The sequence below is a fragment of the Dendrobates tinctorius genome, unplaced genomic scaffold (assembly GCF_039654945.1).
Source record: "Dendrobates tinctorius isolate UK_male_01 unplaced genomic scaffold, ASM3965494v1 ptg000159l, whole genome shotgun sequence".
Classification (NCBI taxonomy): domain Eukaryota; kingdom Metazoa; phylum Chordata; class Amphibia; order Anura; family Dendrobatidae; genus Dendrobates; species Dendrobates tinctorius.
Genome location: NW_027361826.1, coordinates 14,571,998 through 14,595,832, shown reverse-complemented (window position 1 = coordinate 14,595,832; position 23,835 = coordinate 14,571,998). Strand labels below are relative to the sequence as shown.

At 47.5% G+C, this 23,835-nt stretch overlaps 2 protein-coding genes and 1 long non-coding RNA gene across 9 annotated transcripts in view; 1 reads left to right on the top strand and 2 right to left on the bottom strand.

Moving 5' to 3' along the window:
• The window catches only part of ATRIP (ATR interacting protein), a 148,517-nt gene that overhangs the window by 63,729 nt on the left and 60,953 nt on the right, over positions 1–23,835 (bottom strand). For 2 of the 7 annotated variants that reach the window (XM_073549569.1, XM_073549570.1), the window contains exons 2-3: positions 7,934–8,345; positions 697–767 (exon numbers count right to left, since the gene is read on the bottom strand). In XM_073549569.1, coding sequence (XP_073405670.1) covers positions 697–767; positions 7,934–8,327 — 465 coding nt within the window. In that variant the 5' untranslated portion in view covers positions 8,328–8,345. Of the gene's footprint in view, positions 1–696; positions 768–7,933; positions 8,346–17,286; positions 17,378–17,450; positions 17,716–23,835 lie in introns of those variants that run through there. The other 5 variants (XM_073549566.1, XM_073549568.1, XM_073549567.1 and 2 more) reach the window with 5 other exon arrangements.
• LOC141052345 (uncharacterized) lies at positions 775–4,256 on the bottom strand. The gene is made up of 3 exons (XR_012220785.1): positions 4,144–4,256; positions 3,647–3,934; positions 775–2,211 (listed from the first exon to the last, which is right to left on the bottom strand). It is a non-coding gene; the product is annotated as an uncharacterized lncRNA (long non-coding RNA).
• LOC141052343 (leucine-rich repeat transmembrane protein FLRT3-like) overlaps positions 17,920–23,835 on the top strand; it is a 56,879-nt gene continuing 50,963 nt past the window's right edge. Inside the window, exon 1 of the mRNA XM_073549572.1 lies at positions 17,920–18,115. The gene's annotated coding sequence lies outside the window, so the exon portion shown is untranslated. The remainder of the gene's footprint in view (positions 18,116–23,835) is intronic.

Below are 23,835 nucleotides of genomic sequence, written 5' to 3'. Positions count from 1 at the left end.
CCTTTATATCTTTATATCTTTTGGCATCGATAAAGTTAGCCAAACCAGAATGCATTTTGGATATGACATAACTTTATGGACTATTAGCGATAACCGGTATACTAGAGGGGAGCATCTAGAAAGGGTGGCACTTACTCTGGAATAGAGGTGTAACAGGAGTCCTAAGAATCCCAGGGCAAAATTTGGGCCATGGCACCCCACCACCCACAAGCATACTGGCTGGTCAGATGCATGGGCCCCAGTAGTGTTCTAAATCCTATGAAGACGTGTGGTTTTGGTTCCCATACTGCAATAACATCCCACTGTCTTGGCCACTATTACTGTAATGACCCCCCTATCCCAGCACTCTTCACAAACATAAAAAAAAAAAAAAAAAAAAAAAAGAAAATTCTTCTCATATTTAGTGTTCTCTTCCTCCTCCCATAGCCAGTAACAAAAAGGGCTGGTGAAATGCTGTGACTGGCACGCTGATGTAGGCTACTACTTTTAGCTCCTTTCCAGGTGACAAGATAATAAATATTTGCTGGGAGCTGCTGGGCCTCGAAATGATCTCTAAAATATAGGTCTTGAGGTTACCCGTTCAGCTTCAAGGGTGTAAATCCATCACAGTCAAATCTGGTATCAGATCCCATACAATAGTAATGATATGCACACCAAACAATTCCTGAAGAGCGATGCAGGAGAACAGACTCTTACTTTTTGCTTTAGCTCTTCATGTTCAGACTGCAGAGCGCCAACAGCAGAGGTCTCATTATCGGTAAATGAGTCTGAGAAAATAAAAATGAGCATTAATTTAACATTTCTTTTATTAAAAAGTTCAAGAGATTTTCTTATTTGGGCACAAGGATGTTAATATTTGAAAATTTAATTAAGAAAAAAAATATGTAGCCAAAGAAGTGAACAGCCAAAAAAAAGTAGATTTTGGGTTCTTACCGTAAAACCTATCAGAGGCTTCATTGGGGGACACAGGAAACCATGGGTGTATGATGCTGCCACTATTCCTCCTCAGTAGTGTACACCCCACCGACCAGGGCCAAGCTGGTCAGTTAGTGTCAAAGCAGTAGGAGAAGCAACCTACACAGAATCATTAGGAAAAAAAAAGGGTGGGTGCTGTGTCTCCCAATGAAGGCTCCAAAAAAGATTTTACGGTAAGAACTCAAAATCTACTTTTCTCTATCGCTTCATTGGGGGACACAGGAAACCTTGGGACGTCCCAAAGTACCACCTAAGGGTGGAAAGACTACAAAAACTAGTCAAAAACAAAAGCAGAAGCAAGAATCGCAGGACAGAGACTGGCCTCCGTAATATATGGAGACTGGCCCCCGTAATATGGAGAAGACCTTACTACCCAGGCAAAAAAAAAAAACAGGCAGAAGGAAAAGCAAAAATATAACAGAACAGCAGCTTAGAGAGCTGCCAATTAGAAACCCTAGAAAGAATGTTGCAGAAGGCCGTTCTTCCAGATGCCGAGAGAAGTAAGGAAGATAAAAGATGACTGTCCAGATGCAAACAGGGAATCTGAGCATCAGAAAAAACGGTTTTCGACAGAAGGCACGCTGAGATGCCCTTGTCCAGTTACTAAGGAATCTCAGAAGATTTCTAGAAAAAGATAGGAAGGAACACAGGAAATTGACCGAGACCAGAAGCAGGCTATCCCAAAGACACCCAGGAAGCCGCTAGGAATCAAGGAAGCGTGCACTCCCCAGAGGAAAAAACGAACCAATGAAAAGAGAAACTGGTTTCCCTGAAAGAAAAATAAAGAAGCAGCACCAAGGGGGTTGATTGACAACTAGGCTCAGCAACCGACCCAGGGAGGAAAGAGTCATATAAAAGGGGATTCCCTGACCCTGCATAGAGGGTATATATGCCTTGACTGGCGGTCCCAGAGTTTGGAAACTGCAGTTACACTAGCAGGCCGTAAAAAGGACAGGGACAGTTAAAGTGAACCTGTCAGCAGTTTTGGCAGATATAAGATGCGGCCACCGCCTTTCAGGGCTTATCTATAGCATTCTATAATGCTGTAGCTAAGCCCACAAGCCGACGACCAAAAAGATAAGAATAATAACTTTTATTATACTCACCCGGGAGCGGTCCGGTCCAATGGGTGTCGCAGGTCCGAGACAGGCACCTCCCATCTTCTTATGATTGCCGTCCTCCTTCTTGCTTCATCGCTCCCAGCATCGTGCTCCTGCGCAGTCGTACTTCTCTGCCCTGTTGAGGACAGCGTAAAGTACTGCAGTGCGCAGGCAAAGGTCAGCGAGGTACCACAAATGTTAATGACCATGAGACACGTAGTAGAAGGTGCGTCTGACTCATCTGCAAGCGGACTAATAGCGCTGCTGCAGCCAACCGGATATAATGAATGTCAGGCACCTCTGATTCACTGAGTGGTGAATAGAAGAGAGTGTAGGCAGATGGTGCAAATGACCTTGAGGTACATGATGGAGGGAGTTTCTGACTCACCTGAATATAGGACAGAATACCAGGACCGATGCAGCAATCAACCCCAGGCACATCTGCATCAGTGGAAAGAGGGCAGAAATCGACTTAATGTATCTGGTAGGTGCAACCTCTAAATCCCGGATAGCGGCTAGAGTACTGGTGCAATTGAATGTGAGAAACGTGAAGGAGAGTGCTTCTGACTCACCTGTATACGGTACAGAACACCTGTACCACTACAGCAGACATGTCTAATGCATTAAAAAGAAGACGGGTTCAATCCACCGTACTGCACCTGGTAGATGAGCTGCAATCAGCTCTCAGGATGCTGCGACTGACTCACCGTGGAGAGAACCCTGGAAAAAGGGTATAGGAGGGAGCCGATTCTGTGTTGTGGTCTCTGTCTGGATACCTGACGGCATTAGGCAGAATAACAGTCTTGCATCCGGCTGTGTAGTAGGCCGCACCACGAAGTCTGTCCTGAAGTATGTCCTGTCATCTCTCCTGAAGGCAGAACAGCCCGCTTGGCATCAGAGGGAGACTAAACGCTACTCTGTCTCCAGGGTTCAAGCCCTTGATCCAGCGATTTGTGGTTGGCTTTTTAGTCCACTGAGCCACAGCTGGAGGATACAGCCTTTTCATAGAAAGGAAGTCAGTCCCAAACACTGCAGTAGTGAAGGGGTAGGAGCAGCTTACCACTCTGCCTAGAGCAGTGTAACGCTGGCATTAGGAGAGTGGCTGCGGAGAGATGCAGGAGGAGAGCCAGGTGCCGGCAGATGGCGACCGTAGGGAGAGCGAGGAGGACCTTCAAATCAAAAAAGGGTGCGCAGCTTCTGTGCCACTTAGGGAGGAAGGGGGCGTGCCTGCGACGGGCAGGAGAAGAGCCCCCTTGAAAAAGCCAGGAAGGAGGGGGGCAGAGCTAACCGCTGTGACTAGGCCGCACAGAGGACGGGGCCTAAATTAGTGTAAACAAAAAAAAAAACCTTGTGGCCGCCGATCCTGCCTCAAGTAGCTCCCACACAGGCGCCTATACACCAATAGGTCTAAACTACCCCTCTGGGACCTGCTACAAGGGAACCAAACCCAAAGGTATAAGACTAGTCTAACACTCAAGAGTCTATGAAAAAAGGACCAAGGGGGAAGGTAGGTGGAAACAAAAAACCTTAACTTCTTCTCAGTACCTCAGGAAAGAAGGAAAAGGAAGTACCTCTACGTTCCTGATGTGGTCAGGAACATCCTTAGACTTCCGAGCCACCTGGGGTCACGAGTCATCCACATCTCCTGAAATTGACAGGCTCTGGTGGGCGAGTGGGTAGGAGACGGAGGGCCAGGACCGATATTTGGATCACCTAAACACACCATGCGTTAGGGGTTAAGGTCCTGCCGGCTAGACATATGAGGATACGGGGTGGCAGTACAAGCCATACTCAGTCTCTACGTGGGAGTACAGTTGTGACTGTTCACACGGTGTCCCTCCAGAAGTAAGAAGATCCATCTGAAAAGAAAAGCAGAAAAACAGGTGAATTCCAGCAGTATATACCATGATTAAGACCTAGAGTCGAAACGCGTAGGATTATGCTGCTATAAGTGTTGTGGGGCTAGTGCTATTTTTGCATTGAACATCATATTTGTTCATAATTGTATGATAATCAATAAAAGTTATTTAAGTGATCAAGATTTCCTGTGGATCCTGCTGGAATTCACCTGTTTTCTGATTATCTCTTCCGAGGCTGCTCAGCCCAGTCCGTGCAGGATCAAGCACTTGGAACTACAGCAAATATGGGTGAGCTGATGAACTTTTTCTTTTTTCTACATATCTGAAAAGAAACAACAAAAACTGAGGTAGATTTGGGTCTAGTAGAAGACCCAAATCCACCTCCTACTGACACTAAGCCAAACTAACCAGCTTGGTCCCGGTCAGTGGGGTGTACACTACTGATCGAGGAGCTAACTTTTTTCGCATAGTGTCAGCCTCCTAGTGGTAGCAGCATACACCCATGGTTCCTGTGTCCCCCAATGAAGCGATAGAGAAAAAAAAAAAAACATGTAACCTAGCAGCAAGTTATAACTATATATTTGGGACACTTAGATTTAAATATCACAACCTATTACCAACAATGTTTATGAGAACAAGACACTATGTTACACCATATGGGAAAGGAACAGAAGACAGAAAGAGGGTTTGCATGCTAAAATCCAAATATTCTTTACTATGACAATAGGCTACAACCGATTGCTGGTGGCTGACTTCACAGGAAGATACTCTGATCAGGTTTCACATATTTGTGGGGAGGAGGACTCCCAGACAGTGAAAGGACAGGTACCCAGGGGACCGCCATCAGGATTCCTTAGGGAACGATACTGGGAGGACAGTAAAAGGAAAAACTTGACTGAAGTTGTCAGGGAAACAGGGGGCGGGGCAAGCTTAAAAGGAGCAGGGGGCGCGCTAAAGTGGCAGTTGACAGAGAGCAGGACAACAGACAGGAAGCCGTGTGAGACAGAGAGGACCGAGGGAGCAGACGGTGTGTTGTGGAGAGACCGACAGGGGCCTGTGAAAGGAAAGCTGCGGACTCACCGACTAGTGACACGTGAGAGACTTGCACCGGCGGCCGCTCCCCGCATACGGTCCCATACAGCGACTCCCGCTGCTTCCCACCCTGTTGTGACAAGGCGGCTACCTCGGGCGACCGCTGCAACGACAGACCATTCCTTTACAGCGGTCAAGACACTGCCCCCCTGCCTTCTCCCACAGCTGCGGCCCTGTCATCACCGGCCCCAGGGGTCGCCACCTCGCTACAGGCGGTAGTAGAGGCCCCCGTCCGGTTTGCTAAGGGACCCTGAGCAGAGGTTGGTGAACGGTTATATTTAGAGACTGCGTCATCACCGCGCCCCACCGGCACAGCTTCTTCAGGGCCTGCTGCGCCCCACCGGCACAGCTTCTTCAGGGCCTGCTGCGCCCCACCGGCACAGCTTCTTCAGGGCCTGCTGCGCCCCACCGGCACAGCTTCTTCAGGGCCTGCTGCGCCCCACAGGCACAGCTTCTTCAGGGCCTGCTGCGCCCCACCGGCACAGCTTCTTCAGGGCCTGTTGCGCCCCACCGGCACAGCTTCTTCAGGGCCTGTTGCGCCCCACCGGCACAGCTTCTTCAGGGCCTGTTGCGCCCCACCGGCACAGCTTCTTCAGGGCCTGTTGCGCCCCACCGGCACAGCTTCTTCAAGGGCCTGTCGAGCCCAGTTTCATCCCGGAGTATCGAGGCATCAAGGCAGCCGCATCAGCGACCTCTACGCGGCCACGCCTGTGATCCTGACAGACCCCTGGAAGGATAAGTGTACTATAGGAGATAAGGACCCCCAGTTTGAAGTTGTCAGGGAAACAGGGGGCGGGGCAAGCTTAAAAGGAGCAGGGGGTGCGCTGAAGTGGCAATTGACAGAGAGCAGGACAACAGACAGGAAGCCGTGTGAGACAGAGAGGACCGAGGGAGCAGACGGTGTGTTGTGGAGAGACAGACAGGGGCCTGTGAAAGGAAAGCTGCGGACTCACCGACTAGTGACACGTGAGAGACTTGCACCGGCGGCCGCTCCCCGCATACGGTCCCATACAGCGACTCCCGCTGCTTCCCACCCTGTGACAAGGCGGCTACCTCGGGCGACCGCTGCAACGACAGACCATTCCTTTACAGCGGTCAAGACACTGCCCCCCCTGCCTTCTCCTACAGCTGCGGCCCTGTCATCACCGGCCCCAGGGGGCGCCACCTCGCTACAGGCGGTAGTAGAGGCCCCCGTCCGGTTTGCTAAGGGACCCTGAGCAGAGGTTGGTGAACGGTTATATTTAGAGACTGCGTCATCACCGCGCCCCACCGGCACAGCTTCTTCAGGGCCTGCTGCGCCCCACCGGCACAGCTTCTTCAGGGCCTGTTGCGCCCCACCGGCACAGCTTCTTCAGGGCCTGCTGCGCCCCACCGACACAGCTTCTTCACGGCCTGTTGCGCCCCACCGACACAGCTTCTTCAGGGCCTGTTGCGCCCCACCGGCACAGTTTCTTCAAGGGCCTGTCGAGCCCAGTTTCATCCCGGAGTATCGAGGCATTAAGGCAGCCGCATCAGCGACCTCTACGCGGCCACGCCTGTGATCCTGACAGACCCCTGGAAGGATAAGTGTACTATAGGAGATAAGGACCCCCAGTTTGGTCATACGTGGCCTATAGCACCCGGGCCAACCGGGTTAGTCGCATTTACCACAAGTGTTGTTAGGTTTGTTGAGTCCCTGCGTGGACTGGTGTTTTGTTCATACTTTTTGTTTGCTCAATATAGCCCCAGCGGCTACAGTTTATGAAAGTTATTTTCACAAACCACACCCAGTCTCGTCACTGCATCCTGCGAACCTGCTAGAACCCTACATATTCACGTCTGTTGGTCTTCTGACCCGAATGCAACAGCCTCATGTATTCCATAAAGTGTTGTCTTTAAAGGGAATCTGTCAGCAGGTTTTCGCTATGTAATCTGAAGATAGCAGGAGTTAAGAGGCTGAGACACAGATTTTCTATATGCACACATATTAATCAAGTAGGCTCACCTTCCTTACTTAATTTTGTGATACAGGAATTCATTTGTATTTTTGCGATCGTTGGCTACTATTTCTCTCTGATCATATTCATGTATACAACTTGTACATCATGTGTTCGACACTATATATATATACTGCTTTTCAGATAGATAACCTTGACAAAAGGCCAACCAATAAATGTCTCTAAACATTGGTCAGAGATTACTAAAATATCACTTCAAGACGAGCCAGCTATAATTTCCCTCATCTCAGTGCCAAAGTTTCCTTTAAAAGAATATCATTAATTTAGGTCATCACTATCAGCTGGATGAGGGTGCGACACAAGGCACCCCCATTAATCAGATGTTTTACGGTATTGGCTGGATGTGCTCAGTTGCACAGAACAGCACAGCGCCGTTAACTGTACAGTAGCTGCGGCAAGTGCTGCACATCCTTCCCTATTCCAATGAATAGGTGTTTATCTGCTATATCCCGCTGCTGGCCCAGGTACAGTTCACAGAGCTGTGTTGTGCAGCTCCGCAAGTGGTCACATCTGGCTGCTGCCATCACCAGAAACAGCTGAATGCTGTGTCGTACTCCCATCAATCTGATATTAAATAAAATATACAAAGGATAGGCCATCAATATAAAGGTACCAGACAATCCCTTTAATAGAACTGTGGTGTAGAGCAATCGCTTCCAAAAACCACAATTATCAGATACATTGAAAAGCCAGAAAAAACATTATAATATATATATTAAATTTCTTCTTTTTATACCTTAAACCTCAGTGAAAAAAAAAATAAAAAAAATTTGCTGACCAGGTAAACCATGGACTGATCATCTAGGCACAGCATTTATAATAATGCTAAAAAAAAAACTAAACAGATTATGGATTCAGTATTTAGAAATGACAATATATCCATAAACATATAACTATTAAATACACATACTCAAGGCAACTCTTCCCCTCTTTGGTGGTGCAGGTCTTTCTGGCTGTATGAAGGTAGATGTCTGTCGATTATTTAAAATGGCATTGCCTTGCACATGATTTCCATGAATGCTAGCAGTCCCCAAATCCTGCGTATAAGCCTGAGAGGCAATAATGTCAATTTCCTCCAAATCATCTGCTGTGAAGTCTTCCCCTTCTCCAAAAACATCCTCCATAGCATTAAACACAGTAACACTAGAACAGTAGCGTTTTGATGGAGGATATGTTCCTTGATCATTGAAGGGAGAATGGACACTTTGGTGAGTTGCAGAGGAGGAGTTGGCACGAACTTGATTTGCGCTGTATAACACAGAGAGGTCCCTTTTCTTTGTTGTAAACAGGGGGTTTATTGACATACTTTGCCAGCCAGAACCCTGCATGAAAAAAAAAACAAAGCAGAAAGTTTAGAATCTGTAGTGCTACTAAAAATTATTTTGTTTAAAACAGGGCTTCCAAACCTGTGGCTCGCAGGTCTCTGCCAGCTTGGTGTTTGTGCCATGTCTCACAAACCACTATGAACAGTAACGACTATATCCACATAGATCGCTGCCTCTTGCCAGTATGGCTAGAAAATATCCCAAGTGGGAAACTAACACATATTAGAAGAAATTGCACCAAACAAGTAAGATTATACTGATGAATCACAAAAACAACATAAATAAGTTTGTTCAAAAAGGATATAATTAGACCAAAACAAGAGAAATAAAAAAAGGTAAGGAAAATGTCTAGAGAATCCTTATTAACTACTAATTCAACACAGAAGGTAGTAAAAACAAGTATCTCACTGGACATACCAATAATAACTCTACAATCAGGAATGTGGGCTATTAAAAGGTATTGCAAGGAAACAGTGGCCATTGTTACAGGGGGATAAAATAATAGGAGAAATCATTACACCGCTACCAAGTTTCATATTTAGAAAAGCTCGAATCTAGCCAGTATAATAGCTCCAACAGTAGTAAGAAATAAACATATAAAAATAATAGTGCAGAAAAAAAATTTCCCTGTAAAAACTGTATAATATGCAAAGCTACAGGAAAGCAAAGTCCTATTTATACACTCGAAATCCCAGGAAAAACTATATTATATATACAGTTAGGTCCATACATATTTGGACAGAGACATTTTTCTAATTTTGGTTCTAGACATTACCACAATGAATTTTAAACAAAACAGTTCAGATGCAGTTGAAGTTCAGACTTTCAGCTTTCATTTGAGGGTATCCACATTAAAATTGAATGAAGGGTTTAGGAGTTTCAGCTCCTTAACATGTGCCACCCTGTTTTTAAAGGGACCAAAAGTAATTAGTCTTGGAGTCAATTGTCCATTTCATAGACAGGTGTGGGCAATCCCTTCGTTATGTCATTCTCAATTAAGCAGATAAAAATTAGAAAAATGTTGTCTCTGTCCAAATATATATGGACCCAAGTGTGTGTGTGTGTGTGTGTGTGTGTGTGTGTATGTATATGTGGCCAAAAGTATTGACACCCCTGCAATTCTGTCAGATAATATTCAGTTTCTTCCTAAAAATGATTGCAAACACAAATTATTTGTTATTATCTTCATTTAATTTGTCTTAAATGAAAAAACACAAAAAGAATTGTCCTAAAGCCAAATTGGATATAATTCCACAGCAAACATAAAAAAGAGGGTGGACAAAAGTATTGGCACTGTTAGAAAAATCATGTGATGCTTCTCTAATTTGTGTAATTAACAGCACCTGTAACTTACCTGTGGCACCTAACAGGTGTTGGCAATGACTAAATCACACTTGCAGCCAGTTGACATGGATTAAAGTTGACTCAACCTCTGTCCTGTGTCCTTGTGTGTACCACATTGAGAAAAGAAAGAAGACCAAAGAACTGTCTGAGGACTTGAGAAACCAAATTGTGAGGAAGCATGAGCAATCTCAAGGCTACAAGTCCATCTCCAAAGACCTGAATGTTCCTGTGTCTACCGTGCGCGGTGTCATCAAGAAGTTTAAAGCTCATGGCACTGTGGCTAACCTCCCTAGATTTGGACGGAAAAGTAAAATTGACAAGAGATTTCAACGCAAGATTGTGCGTATGTTTGATATAGAAACTCGACTAACATCCAAACAAGTTCAAGCTGCCCTGCAGTCCGAGGGTACAACAGTGTCAACCCGTACTATCCGTCGGCGTCTGAATGAAAAGGGACTGTATGGTAGGAGACCCAGGAAGACCCCACTTCTTACCCTGAGACATAAAAAGCCAGGCTGGAGTTTGCCAAAATTTACCTGAAAAAGCCTAAAACGTTTTGGAAGAATGTTCTCTGGTCAGATGAGACAAAAGTAGAGCTTTTTGGGCAAAAGCATCAACATAGAGTTTACAGGAGAAAAAAAGAGGCAAGGAAAACAACATGGTCCCTACAGTCATACATGGTGGAGGTTCCCTGATGTTTTGGGGTTGCTTTGCTGCCCCTGGCACAGGACTGCTTGACCGTGTGCATGGCATTATGAAGTCTGAAGACTACCAACAAATTTTGCAGCATAATGTAGGGCCCAGTGTGAGAAAGCTGGGTCTCCCTCAGAGGTCATGGGTCTTCCAGCAGGACAATGACCCAAAACACACTTCAAAAAGCACTAGAAAATGGTTTGAGAGAAAGCACTGGAGACTTCTAAGGTGACCAGCAATGAGTCCAGACCTGAATCCCATAGAACACCTGTGGAGAGATCTAAAAATGGCAGTTTGGAGAAGGCACCCTTCAAATATTAGGGACCTGGAGCAGTTTGCCAAAGAAGAATGGTCTAAAATTCCAGCAGAGCATTTTAAGAAACTCATTGATGGTTACCGGAAGCGGTTGGTCGCAGTTATTTTGGCTAAAGATTGCGCAACTGTGACATCAGCGGCCGTGCCCGCCGATGCCCCGTCAGCGGCGGCGCCCGCCGCGTCTCCTCACCTACACGCTCCTGTCCACGTGCATGCCCGCTGTGCCTTCCGCCCTGCTGCGAGCACCCGCGCCGGCCTTAGGTCGCGTGTCCTCCCGCTCTCTTCCTCTGGTGGGGGGCATCGCTGAGGGGCAGGGCTTCAGGACGTACTTCCTGGCTCCAGGATATTTCAGGCGTCCTCCCTATGAGGAGGGCGCCTGGTGATCGTGTGGTACTCCTGCACCTTTCTGGCCGCTACAGTTCCACTGTAGTCCTCTCTATTTTTCTTGTCACCCGTCTGCTCTGCCTCTGTCCCTGTACAGTCCTCCTTGCCTGCCTGCCCCGCTCTGTCTGTGCATTCCCCAGTGTCTCTCCTGTCTGTCGGCAGTGTTAGACCCTCTCCGCAACCCTTCCTGCTGCTCCTATTGTTCCTCCTTCCCGCCCAGGAACCCCTGCTCTAGTTCCTTAAGTTCCGTCTGTCTCCCATAGCCTTACTGTCCTTCGAGCCGTCCCTCTTTGTTCCGGCTGTCGCGTCTCTGTCCCCTTTGGTCCTGCCCCTAACGATCCCTGTATAGGGGTCGGTCTTCACCTGGCGTGCTCGCCCCAGGGGCTCCAGATCCGCGACCCAGAGGGTCCACTCTCGGACGTAGCCTGCTCCTAATCGTCACAGCAACCAAGTTTTAGGCTGAGGGTGCCAATACTTTTGTCTGGCCTATTTTTGGCATTTTTGGAGTTTTGTGTGAAATGATCAATGTTTTGCTTTTTGCTTAATTCTCTTTTGTGTTTTTTCATTTAAGACAAATTAAATGAAGGTAATAATACCAAAGAATTTGTGATTGCAATCATTTTCAGGAAGAAACTGAGTATTATCTGACAGAATTGCAGGGGTGTCAATACTTTAGGCCACAACTGTACGTCCAAATAATTTCAAGAGTCGGTCATGTTAATTTTCACAAGAGCAGTCAGCTGAGACATCATAAGGATAGTGGTCATTCCGATTCTATAGGAAGATAGCTGTATTTCTTTTTGCTTTGCTGCAGAGTGCTTTCCTTCCTGGCTAAATGAGAACAATAAGGCTGGCTTGGAAAACAGGAAGTTTTCACCTAAAGTCTTTGTGTGTGTATAAAGCCACGCCCACTACACACAGCCCCACCTACTCCGCATAACTCCACTCCACATACAAAGCCCCGTCCACACGGCCTACATTGGTAGCGCACACAGGCAGAGACACATTCATCTCGAAAGCCACTCTGCAAAACTCACCAGCTGCGACGTCCCAGCCGCTGCAATCAGGGCCGCCGCCTTCAGAGTTTCAGTGCGCAGCAGGCACAGTCCACATCTAGCTCTGTGGTGTCTAGAATGGAGTTGCTCCTGTGAGGCATGATGTCAAGGGAAAGGGAGGAGCCTCACGGATTACACCGCTGTGCTCATAACATGAAGTTGCTGTGTGGTGCTACATAATTAGGCTGTGTATACGATACACTTTATTGCAATTTCTATCAGGATCAAGTGTTTCCAATTGTACAGAATGGGCCATTTATATGGATACACCTAAATAAAATGGGAATGGTTGGTGATATCAACTTCCTGTTTGTGGCACATTAGTATATGCGAGGTGGAAACTTTTCAAGATGGGTGGTGACCATGGCGGCCATTTTGAAGTCGGCCATTTTGGATCCAACTTTATTGTTACCAATGGGAAGAGGGTCATGTGACACATCAAACTTATTGAGAATTTCACAAGAAAAACAACGGTGTGCTTGGTTTTAACGTAACTTTATTCTTTCATGAGATATTTACCTCTTATAAAATGTGTTCAAAGTGCTGCCCATTGTGTTGGATTGTCAATGCAACCCTCTTCTCCCACTCTTGACACACTAATAGCAGCACCGCAGAAGAAATGCTAGTCTAAGGGGGGTCAGATTCCATGTCTGAATGTTCGGACCTGACACCCATAATGTGGTGGTGCACCATCTTGCTGCGAAAAACTCAGGGAACATGCCATCTTCAGTGCATAAAGAGGACAACACATCATCATGTAGCAATTTCAGATATCCAGTGGCATTGATGTTTCCATTGATGAAGAATAGCCCCACTATCTTTGTACCCCATATACCACACCATACCATCAATTATGGGTGTCAGGTCCGAGCATTCCTACATGAACACTTTCCTGGAAAGTGGATTGGTCATCGTGGGCCAGTTGAATGGCCAAAAGGTCTCCCGATATGACCCCCTTAGACTTAACTTTGGGGTCATCTGAAGGCAATCGTCTATGCTGTGAAGATATGAGATGTGCAGTATCTGAAACAACGGATACTGGAAGCCTGCGCTAGCATTTCTTGTGCGTGTTGCTATCAGTGTGTCAAGAAAGGGAGAAGAGGGTTGCATTGACAATCCAATACAATGGGCAGCACTTTGAACACATTTTAAGTGGTCATAAACTTGTAAATAACTCATGAAAGAATAAAGTTACATTAAAACCAAGCACAGTATTTTCTTGTGAAATTCTCAATAAGTTTAATGTGTCACATGACCCTCTTCCCATTGAAAAAAAATAAAGTAGGATCCAAAATGGCCGCCATGGTCCCCACCCATCTTGAAAAGTTTCCCCCCTCCCATATACTAACGTGCCGCAAACAGGAAGTTGATATCACCAACGATTCCCATTTTATTTAGGTGTATCCATATAAATGGCCCACCCTGTATATGGAAGAGGAGTGTGAGATGCTGCCGGAGGTGACTATAAAGGAGAAAGCTGTGCTGCAGAAAAATGCTGTGTATAAAGGAGGAGCATGAGATACAGGAGGAGGCTGTGTAAAAAGCAGTAGCATGAGGTGAAGGAGGAATAAGGCCCCTTAACTGCTGCCATTAAAAGTCGTATCAGCAGTCATTAAGGGGTTAATATTGTGTTAAAAAATTTTGCTTCAACAGAATGGCGCCGGTTGTGTTCCATGTACCAGGGTGGGAGCGCTGCTATGTTCAACAGCGACAATTTCTTTTTCTTCTGCACGTTCCCACACTGGTCCTGTGAACACAGTGGGCTGCGCATGTGCAGAATGAGAGGATTGTTTGCAGAGAGATGCTATTGCGCATGCGGCAGCACCGTTTTGTTGAAGCTAATTTTTTTATTTTTTGAAGACCACAATATTAAATGCACAGTATTGAAAATAGGAAGCATGTCAACGAAGGGTCAGTGACCTGTCATTTAAGCCCAGAATGATCATGATGAGGCCATGATGTGAAATGTTTTTATGTGCAATATAATCATTATAATTTGTTATAACTAACCACAGTTAGTTACTATGCCCGGGCAACGACGGGCTCTTCAGCTAGTGCAGAATAAATACACATATAAAATTTTATACAAAAGTTTTATAAGGATTAAATTTTTGGACTTTGTGTGTGTCATCCCCTGAGGAAGAAGTGTTGTACACTTCGAAACGCATTGGTAAATAAATGGTTTAAACCTTCGACATACCTTGGATGTGGTAATTTGTCAAGCAGCGCACAAAGTCCAAAAATTTAATCCTTATAAAACTGATGTTTTCGGCGGCCACGTAGTGGAGCCCTGGACGTGCAGCAGGCTGACCTTTGACTTTACATGCGTAAAGCCCCCGTTACACACTGCGATATCGCTAGCAATATCGCTGTAAAGTCACCGATTTTGTGACGTTACAGCGATATTACTAGCGATATCGCTGCATGTGATACTTACCTCCGACCGCTGGTTATCGCTGATCGCGCGAGAAGCTGCTGGACCGTTTCTCGTCATCAGCTTCCTGCGGCGCTTCCTGCTGTGAGGACGAGTTGAGCCGGGCGGGAGGACGCAGGATCGCCGCGTCTGACAGGTAAGTAGCGACCCCCGTCCCCAGCGATGTCGCTGGTGAGATCTGCCTGTGTGGCAGCTCACTAGCGACCACCCAGCGATTCACTAGCGATCCTGACCGCGTCATATCGCTGGTGAGTCACTAGGTGTAACGGTACCCTTAATCTCTCCTGCAAAGGGTGAGTATATTTATCTTATCTTTCTTCAAAGTTTACCCAGATAAGACCCTATTGCACTCTCTCTTCCTATAGTTTATATTCATTTTATACAAAAGGAGTGATAAGGTATATTGTATAAAGGTACTGTCACACTAAGTGATATCGCTAGCAATATCGCTATAACTTGTGACGTTATAGCGATATTGCTAGCGACATCACTGTGTCTGATACTTACCTCCGACTGGCTCCCCCGCTGGTTATCGCTGATCGCGCGAGAACGTCCAGGACTGTTTCTCGTCGTCAGCTTCCTGTGGAGAGACGAGCGACTAGCGTTAAGCCGGGCAGGAGGACGCAGGATCGCCTAGTGTGACAGGTAAGTAGCGACCCCCGTCCCTAGCGATGTTGCTGGTGAGATCTGCCTGTGTGGCAGCTCACTAGCGACCACTTAGCGATGTACCAGCGATCCTGACAGCGTCATATCGCTGGTACATCGCTAAGTGTGACAGTACCTTTAGGTGCCCATGCCAAAAATATTATATAGGCAGAACCAAGTGTGAATTGCGAGTAACATTAAAAGATCATATAGATCATAGGAATGATCGATAGAATACTTAATCGGGGTAAGACTGGGGTCACACTGCGTTATGGCAGTGCGTTAGATGGACTGCGTTACACTGCGGTGTAACGCAGTCCGTTAACGCTGCCATAGACCCCCATTGTTGGGCGCATTGTGACGCATGCCGTAAAGCGGCACGTGTTTGCGATGTGCCGTCATTCAGTGACGGAGCCTCGGACGCGGGCTGCAGCGTCTGAGGCTCCGTCACCGCTAGCGCTGATGAATCATCTGTGCTTACAGGTATAGCATAACGCAATCGTGTTATGCTATACCGTTTTACCAGCCCGTCAATGCTATGCGTTGAACGAGCTGGTTTAACGTAATATGAATCTGGCCTAAGGTCAGCTTGGTCTGTATAGTAACAAAAATCTTTGAGAAAAATAATGTGATTGTAGGAATAAGGCTACGGTTACACTTAGTTTTTAGTCAGTATTTCACATCAGTGTTTAAGTCAAAACCCGGAGTGGGTCAGCCATGCAGAATTGGTGCACTTGCTTCTATTATACCTTGTCCTCTGATTGTTACTCACCTGATTTTGGCTTACAAATGCTGAGGAAAAAACACTGAACAAATGCTGATAGTGTGGCCGTAGCCTAACCCTGTGCCTCCAGTTCCCCCCAGGAGCCAATTAGAAAAACACACTAAGGGCCTGACACTCCATCTGTTTTTTAAGTTACTTTTTAAAAAAAAAAAAATCTTGTGGTATGGTATCGCAAGAATTGCCTGGTGGACATAAAATCACTTCAATGAAATGGGATCAGGTGACTGGAGTACATTTGTGACAAATTTTGATACTTTTCGAAAAGTCACAATTGATGAATCACGCAAAAACGTCTGGAAACCCTAAACTCCGCTCAAAATGAAGAACCGCAAACTAATAAGACAAACTTCAAAAAAGTGACCAGAAATTGAAAAATGAATAAGGCGCAAATATAAAGCCAGCATGAATGCAATAGTGAATCAGGCCCAAAAATCTGCTAACTTGGCTCTGTTCACATGATGCAAATTCACCTGTCTGTTCCGTTTCAGAAACAATCCCAAGTGGCTCCATCTAATGCAAACGGAAGATGATGGACAACAGTGATGATTAAAGGATCTGTTTGGTTTCTGTTTTCGTAACCGAAGAAAAAGAGCAGCATGCAAAATGTCTTCTATAAAAAAAAAATATATATATATGAAAACCAGATGGACCCAAAAATAATCACTATGGTCCCTCTGCATCAGTCACTGGATCTATTTAATCCATTCTGGATAAGAAGTTTTTCCAAAATGGAACAGAAACAGAGCACAGCGGCAGTATTCAGCAGCAATACTATACAAGACAGTGGGCCACACCACAATGGGGACCACACCACAAAGTGGGGGTGAGGGGCACACCGCCACACCACAATGGGGACCACACTGCGACACCACAATGGGGACCACACTGCGACACCACAATGGGGACCACACCACATAGCGGAGGTGAGGGACACACCGCCACACCACAATGGGGACCACACTGCGACACCACAATGGGGACCACACCACATAGCAGAGGTGAGGGACACACCGCCACACCACAATGGGGACCACACCACAAAGTGGGGGTGAGGGGCACACCGCCACACCACAATGGGGACCACACCACAAAGTGGGGGTGAGGGGCACACCGCCACACCACAATGGGGACCACACCACAAAGTGGGGGTGAGGGGCACACCGCCACACCACAATGGGGACCACACCACAAAGTGGGGGTGAGGGGCACACCGCCACACCACAATGGGGACCACACCACAAAGTGGGGGTGAGGGGCACACCGCCCTGCCATCTGCCCTGTCACCTTAGGGCTGCAGTCACACGTTGCCTTTTCTTGTTCTATGTCCCTGTTCCCACCACACAGTGATTCCACCATTACACGCTCTGCTGACAGCACACGCTGCCATGTCTGGCCACACTCCTCATACACTCTGCTTTATGAACGGCCTGACAGCCATGCCCTATTACCTGCCTGTGACTTGTGATGAAGACCCGCACACCGTGTCCCTTACACAGTACACTTTCCTGTGACACCGCATAATGTAGCCGCAGGCCAGAGCCTCCCTGTTGTACCCACCACAGCTTCCTGACTGGGGGATCAAGGCCTGGACTTGTCCTCTCCACGACTCTCTCTCATATTTTGGCGGCCACACGAGTGTGACAGATCCGGTAGGGGACTCAGGAAATGAGCAACCAATCAGCGCTCCTGTAACAAAGCGGAGGTATGCCCTCCCTGTGCAAAGGAAGCGGATTGACTGGATGTACGGTGTCCGCGCAGGGTCAGAAGCGTGCGCCCGCCTCACTGTATGTATTGGGCTGCAAGTTTAGTGTATTGCGGTGTTTGCGTAGCTGGGGCGAAAATAGCGTAAGTGTCAGGCGGCATCTCTCCCCCTGACCCCTTCCGGGCCGGTGTAGAGAAGGTTATGTGTATGTGTCAGTGCGCGCCCTCTGGATCAGAGGAAAGGAAAATAAACTGTTGAGATAATGTGGGTCGTGTGATTTGATTCTTGACAGCCCCTTAGTTGATGGAAAGATCCACTTAGAGCCATTGAGCACCTGGCTGCAGCGCAGTCAACATGACGTCAGCCAACACTGGCAGCAGCGGAGGAGCCTCCACCCTGGACCCGGGGATGGTGAGTGAGGCCCAGTTTATTTTTCTTTAAAAGGAATCTGTCACCTCGTTTTGCTGCAGCTTATAGCAGCAAAACGAGGTGACAGATTCCCTTTAAAACTGCTGCCAGGAGACAAGGTTTTTTTTAACGAAAGCTGAAAACCAATAAGCAGGGCCAGTTTTAGGCAAAGTTTAAAATGGGGCCCCAAATGCTAACATATTGCACATCACACAGAAGCATTTCGATTGTAGTTACATGCGCTGAGTTCAGGCCGCTAAATGAGTGCGATCGACAATAATTAAATCGTGCACCGCTTGTTTCCCGGCCCCTTTCCGCCGTCTGAGAAAGAATGATGGGGACAGAACGATCACTAATGGATCACTAAGGGTGTGTGCACACGTTGCGTTTTTTGCTGCAGATCCGCAGCGGATTTGGTCCTGCGGATCCGCAGCAGTTTCCATGCGGTTTACAGTACCATGTAAACCTATGGAAAACCAAATCCACCGTGCACATGCTGCGGAACATTCAGCGCAGATTTGCTGCGGTTTATTTTCCGCAGCGTGTTACTTCTTTTTTGCGGAACCGCAGCTGCAGTGTACGTTCTGGGACATACAAATCAATCAATCTCTCATCCGCAGTGACAAACCGCACTAGATCCTGCATCAAATCCGCTGTACACATGCTAGGAATCCGCAGGAAAAATGCATGTGTTTTACCCTGCGGTTTCTGCCAAGAGATATGGATTCTCTGCAGAAAAAGACTCAGACTAATCCGCAACGTGAGCACACACCCTAACATCACCATACAGTATCATGTTATCAGCAGCACATCTACAGTTTACACCCCATAGACCTCCATATAATATAATCTGCCCCATAGTCTTCCATATAGTATAATACACTCCTCAGTCCTCCATATTGTCACGTCGCCGCCAGACTCAGGGCCTGCTGTTCCGGCTTCGGCCACTAGGAGGCGCCGGACTGACACGTCACCCCCAGACTCGGGGCCTGCGGTTCCAGTCTCGGCCACTAGGAGGCGCCGGACCGTTCGCTCCAGGGAGAGGGTGGTGACAGAGAAAAGGCTCCTGCGCAGGCATCTGGTGGACGCAGGCTCCGCCCCTCTGTCAGTCATGTAGGGCTTACTGCATCTCCATCTGGCCTGGTCCTGGGGGCGGTCCTAATTACATCATCAGTCTAGGAACCTGTGAGGGAGGACCTGATCCCTCAAATACCTTGGGACTGGTCTTGCAAGCCGCCGGATATATTCTTGGTTCCCCTGCGTGCTACTTTGTAATTTGCTATAGTGAAAACTCTGACCTCAGCCTGGATTTCTGACCTGCTATTGCCTGCCGTTTTTGTACCTCCGCCTCTCTTCCGATTTTTTGACGCTGATCTTCGCTTGGATTCCCGACTCTCCTTCTGCCTGCTGATTCTGTACCTTGCTGCCCTCTTGGTTTTACTGACCCTGGCCTGGACTTTTGACTCTCCTTCTGTCTACTGATTTCGTACCTCTGCTGCCCTCCGGCCTCCGACTCCTGCCTCCTGACCACGATTACGGGTTTTAGTTTTAACCCCTTGGCGGCCGTCCTGCTCTGGTCCACTGCTAATCTAGACAGCTACCCCCTGGGCCTTGCTACAATTCCAGATCCCTGTATAGGGGTTAAGGGTCTCAGGGTTACTCGGGGTGCTGTCCCTACTACAGCCCAGATTCGCAGACGGTCGTCACACATATAGTATAATACAGTCTTCATAGCCCTCCATATATTAAAATACACTGCTCAGTCCTCCATATTAGTCTAATACACTCCTCATAGTGCTCCATATAGTATAATGCACTGCCATAGTCACCCATGTTGTACAATTCACTTCCCATAGCATAATGCACCCCATAGTTCTTCATATAATGTATTCCCCATTGTCCTCGATACAGTATAATGCAGCCCACATATAGTATAATGCAGCCACCCCACAGAGTATAATGCAGCCCCGCCATACAATATAATGTAACCCCCATAGAATATAATGCAGCCCCCCTCTTATAGTATAATGCAGCTACCCCAGAGTATAATGCAGCCACTCCACAGAATATAATGTAACCCCCCATAGAATATAATGCAGCCCCACCCCCCATATAGTATAATGCAGCCCCTCCATAGAATATATGGCAACCCCCTCATAGGATATAATGCAGCCCCTTATATAGCATAATGTAGCCCCTCCATAGAATACAATGTAGCCCTCTTCATATAGTATAATGCAGCCTCCATCGAATATAATATAATACAGCCCCCCATAGAATATAATGTAGCCCATAAAAGAATATAATACAGCCCACCTCCCCATAGAATATAATGTAGCCCCCCATATTATATAACATAGCCTCCCCCTATATAATGTAAAATGTACTCCCCATGGTATATAACACAGCCGCATAGTATATAGCTCAGCACCACATGGTATACAGCCCAGCCCACCAATAGTATACAGCACAGCATGGTATAATACAGCCCACCATGGAATACAGGCTGTATACCATGCTGGGCTGTATAATACAGCCCAGCATGGTATACAGCCCACCATGGTATAATACAGCCCAGCATGGTATATAGCCCCCCAGAATGGTATAATACAGCCCAGCATGGTATATAGCCCCCCAGAATGGTATAATACAGCCCAGCATGGTATATAGCACCACCAGAATGGTATAATACAGCCCAGCATGGTATATAGCCCCCCAGAATAGAATAATACAGTCCAGTATGGTATAATACAGCCCAGCATGGTACATAGCCCCCCAGCATGGTATAATACAGCCCAGTATGGTATATAGCCCCCAGAATGGCATAATACAGTCCAGCATGGTATATAGCCCCCCAGCATGGTATAATACAGCCCAGCATGGTATATAGCCCCCCCAGAATGGCATAATACAGTCCAGCATGGTATATAGCCCCCCAGAATGGAATAATACAGCCCAGTATGGTATAATACAGCCCAGCATGGTATATAGCCCCCCCCAGCATGGTATAATACAGCCCAGCATGGAATATAGCCCCCCCCAGAATGGTATAATACAGCCCAGCATGGTATATAGCCCCCCAAAATAGTATAATACAGCCCAGCACGGTATATAGCCCCCCCAGAATGGTATAATACAGCCCAGCATGGTATATAGCCCCCCCAGCATGGTATAATACAGCCCAGCATGGTATGATACAGCCCAGCATGGTATAATACAGCCCAGCATGGAATAATACAGCCCCCCAGAATGGTATAATACAGCCCAGCATGGTATAATACAGCCCAGCATGGTAAATAGCCCCCCCAGAATGGAATAATACAGCCCAGCAAGGTATATAGCCCCCCAGAATGGTATAATACAGCCCAGCATGGTATATAGCTCCCCCGGAATGGTATCATACAGCCCAGCAAGGTATAATACAGCATAGTATATAGACCCCCCAGAATGGTGTAATAGAGCCCAGCATGGTATATAGCCCCCAGAATGGTATAATACAGCCCAGCACGGTATAATACAGCCCAGCATGGTATATAGCCCCCCCAGAATGGTATAATACAGCCCAGCATGGTATAATACAGTCCAGCATGGTATATAGCCCCCCAGCATGGTATAATACAGCCCAGCATGGTATATAGCCCCCCAGAATGGTGTAATACAGCCCAGCATGGTATATAGCCCTCCCAGAATGGTATAATACAGCCCAGCACGGTATAATACAGCCCAGCATGGTATATAGCTCCCCCCAGAATGGTATAATACAGCCCAGCATGGTATAATACAGTCCAGCATGGTATATAGCCCCCCAGCATGGTATAATACAGCCCAGCATGGTATATAGCCCCCCCAAAATAGTATAATACAGCCCAGCATGGTATATAGCCCCCCCAGAATGGTATAATACAGTCCAGCATGGTATATAGCCCCCCAGCATGGTATAATACAGCCCAGCACGGCATAATACAGCCCAGCATGGTATATAGCCCCCCCCCCAGAATGGTATAATACAGCCCAGCATGGTATAATACAGTCCAGCATGGTATATAGCCCCCCAGCATGGTATAATACAGCCCAGCATGGTATATAGCCCCCAGAATGGTGTAATACAGCCCAGCATGGTATATAGCCCTCCCAGAATGGTATAATACAGCCCAGCACGGTATTATACAGCCCAGCATGGTATATAGCCCCCCCAAAATAGTATAATACAGCCCAGCATGGTATATAGCCCCCCCCAGAATGGTATATGCCCCCCCCAGAATGGTATAATACAGCCCAGCACGGTATAATACAGCCCAGCATGGTATATACCCCCCAGCATGGTATAATACAGCCCAGCATGGTATGATACAGCCCAGTATGGTATAATACAGCCCAGCATGGTATTATACAGCCCAGCATGGTATAATACAGTCCAGCATGGTATATAGCCCCCCAGAATGGTATAATACAGCCCAGCATGGTATATAGCCCCCCCAGCATGGTATAATACAGCCCAGCATGGTATGATACAGCCCAGCATGGTATAATACAGCCCAGCATGGTATATAGCCCCCCAGAATAGTATAATACAGCCCAGCAAGGTATAATACAGTCCAGCATGGTATATAGCCCCCCAGAATGGTATAATGCAGCCCAGCATTGTATATAGCCCCACCAGAATGGTATAATATAGCCCACCATGGTATAATACAGCCCAGCATGGTATATCGCCCCCCCAGAATGGTATAATACAGCCCAGCATGGTATATAGCCCCCCAGAATGGTATAATACAGCCCAGCATGGTATATAGCCCCCCAGAATGGTATAATACAGCCCAGTATGGTATATAGCCACCCAGCATGGTATGATACAACCGAGCATGGTATATAGTCCCCCCCCAGAGTGGCCCCACAGTCCAGTACTCACACTGATTTAAAAAAAACAACAAAAAAAACACACTCCTCACCTTCTCCTCGTGCCTGCGCTGCTGGCTGTTCCTGTCTCCTCCAGCTGTCTGGCACACAGTGAGAGCGCGATGACGTCATCGCGCCCCCCGCTGTGTTAGAGGCAGAGCGGGGAATGATGGGAGAGGGAGCGTCAGCTGACGCTCTCTCCTCCATCACTGCCTCCTTCAATGCCGCGGCGGGAGTCGGCGCTGGGGGCAGGCGGGCCCCCCTGCCTCACAGGGGCCCCATAGCGGCTATGTGATGTGCCGCTGGCTGAGGGCCCCTGGAGGAGCGGGGGCCCTAGGCAGCTGCCTGGTCTGCCTGCTCCTAACGCCGGCCCTGCCAATAAGCCACATTCATATATTCAGTATTTGGTCAGTTTTTACCTCAGTATTTGTAAACCAAAACCAAGAGTGGAACAGTTAGAGGAAAAATGTAAGGCTAGTTTCACACTAGCGTTTTGAGGCGCAGCACACGCTCGCCGTGAAGCTCCGCCCCTGCCGCGTCTCCTCCGGTAAGCTCCGCCTATGGGCGCATGACGCTGCATGCGACCTGTGTACACTATCTTTAGCATTGGGTACACAGGCCATGCGCAGGTATGCTTTTGCCGATGCATACGCCCTTTTGACGGTGCGCCGACCTGCGCCAAACGCATCGTGTTGCATTTTGGTGCGGCCGCTTCGCCGTCAAAAGGACGCATGCACCGGCAAAAGCATCCCTGCGCACAGCCTGCGCAACAAATGCTAAAGATAGGGTACGCAGGTCGCATGCAGCGTCATTCGCCCATAGGCGGA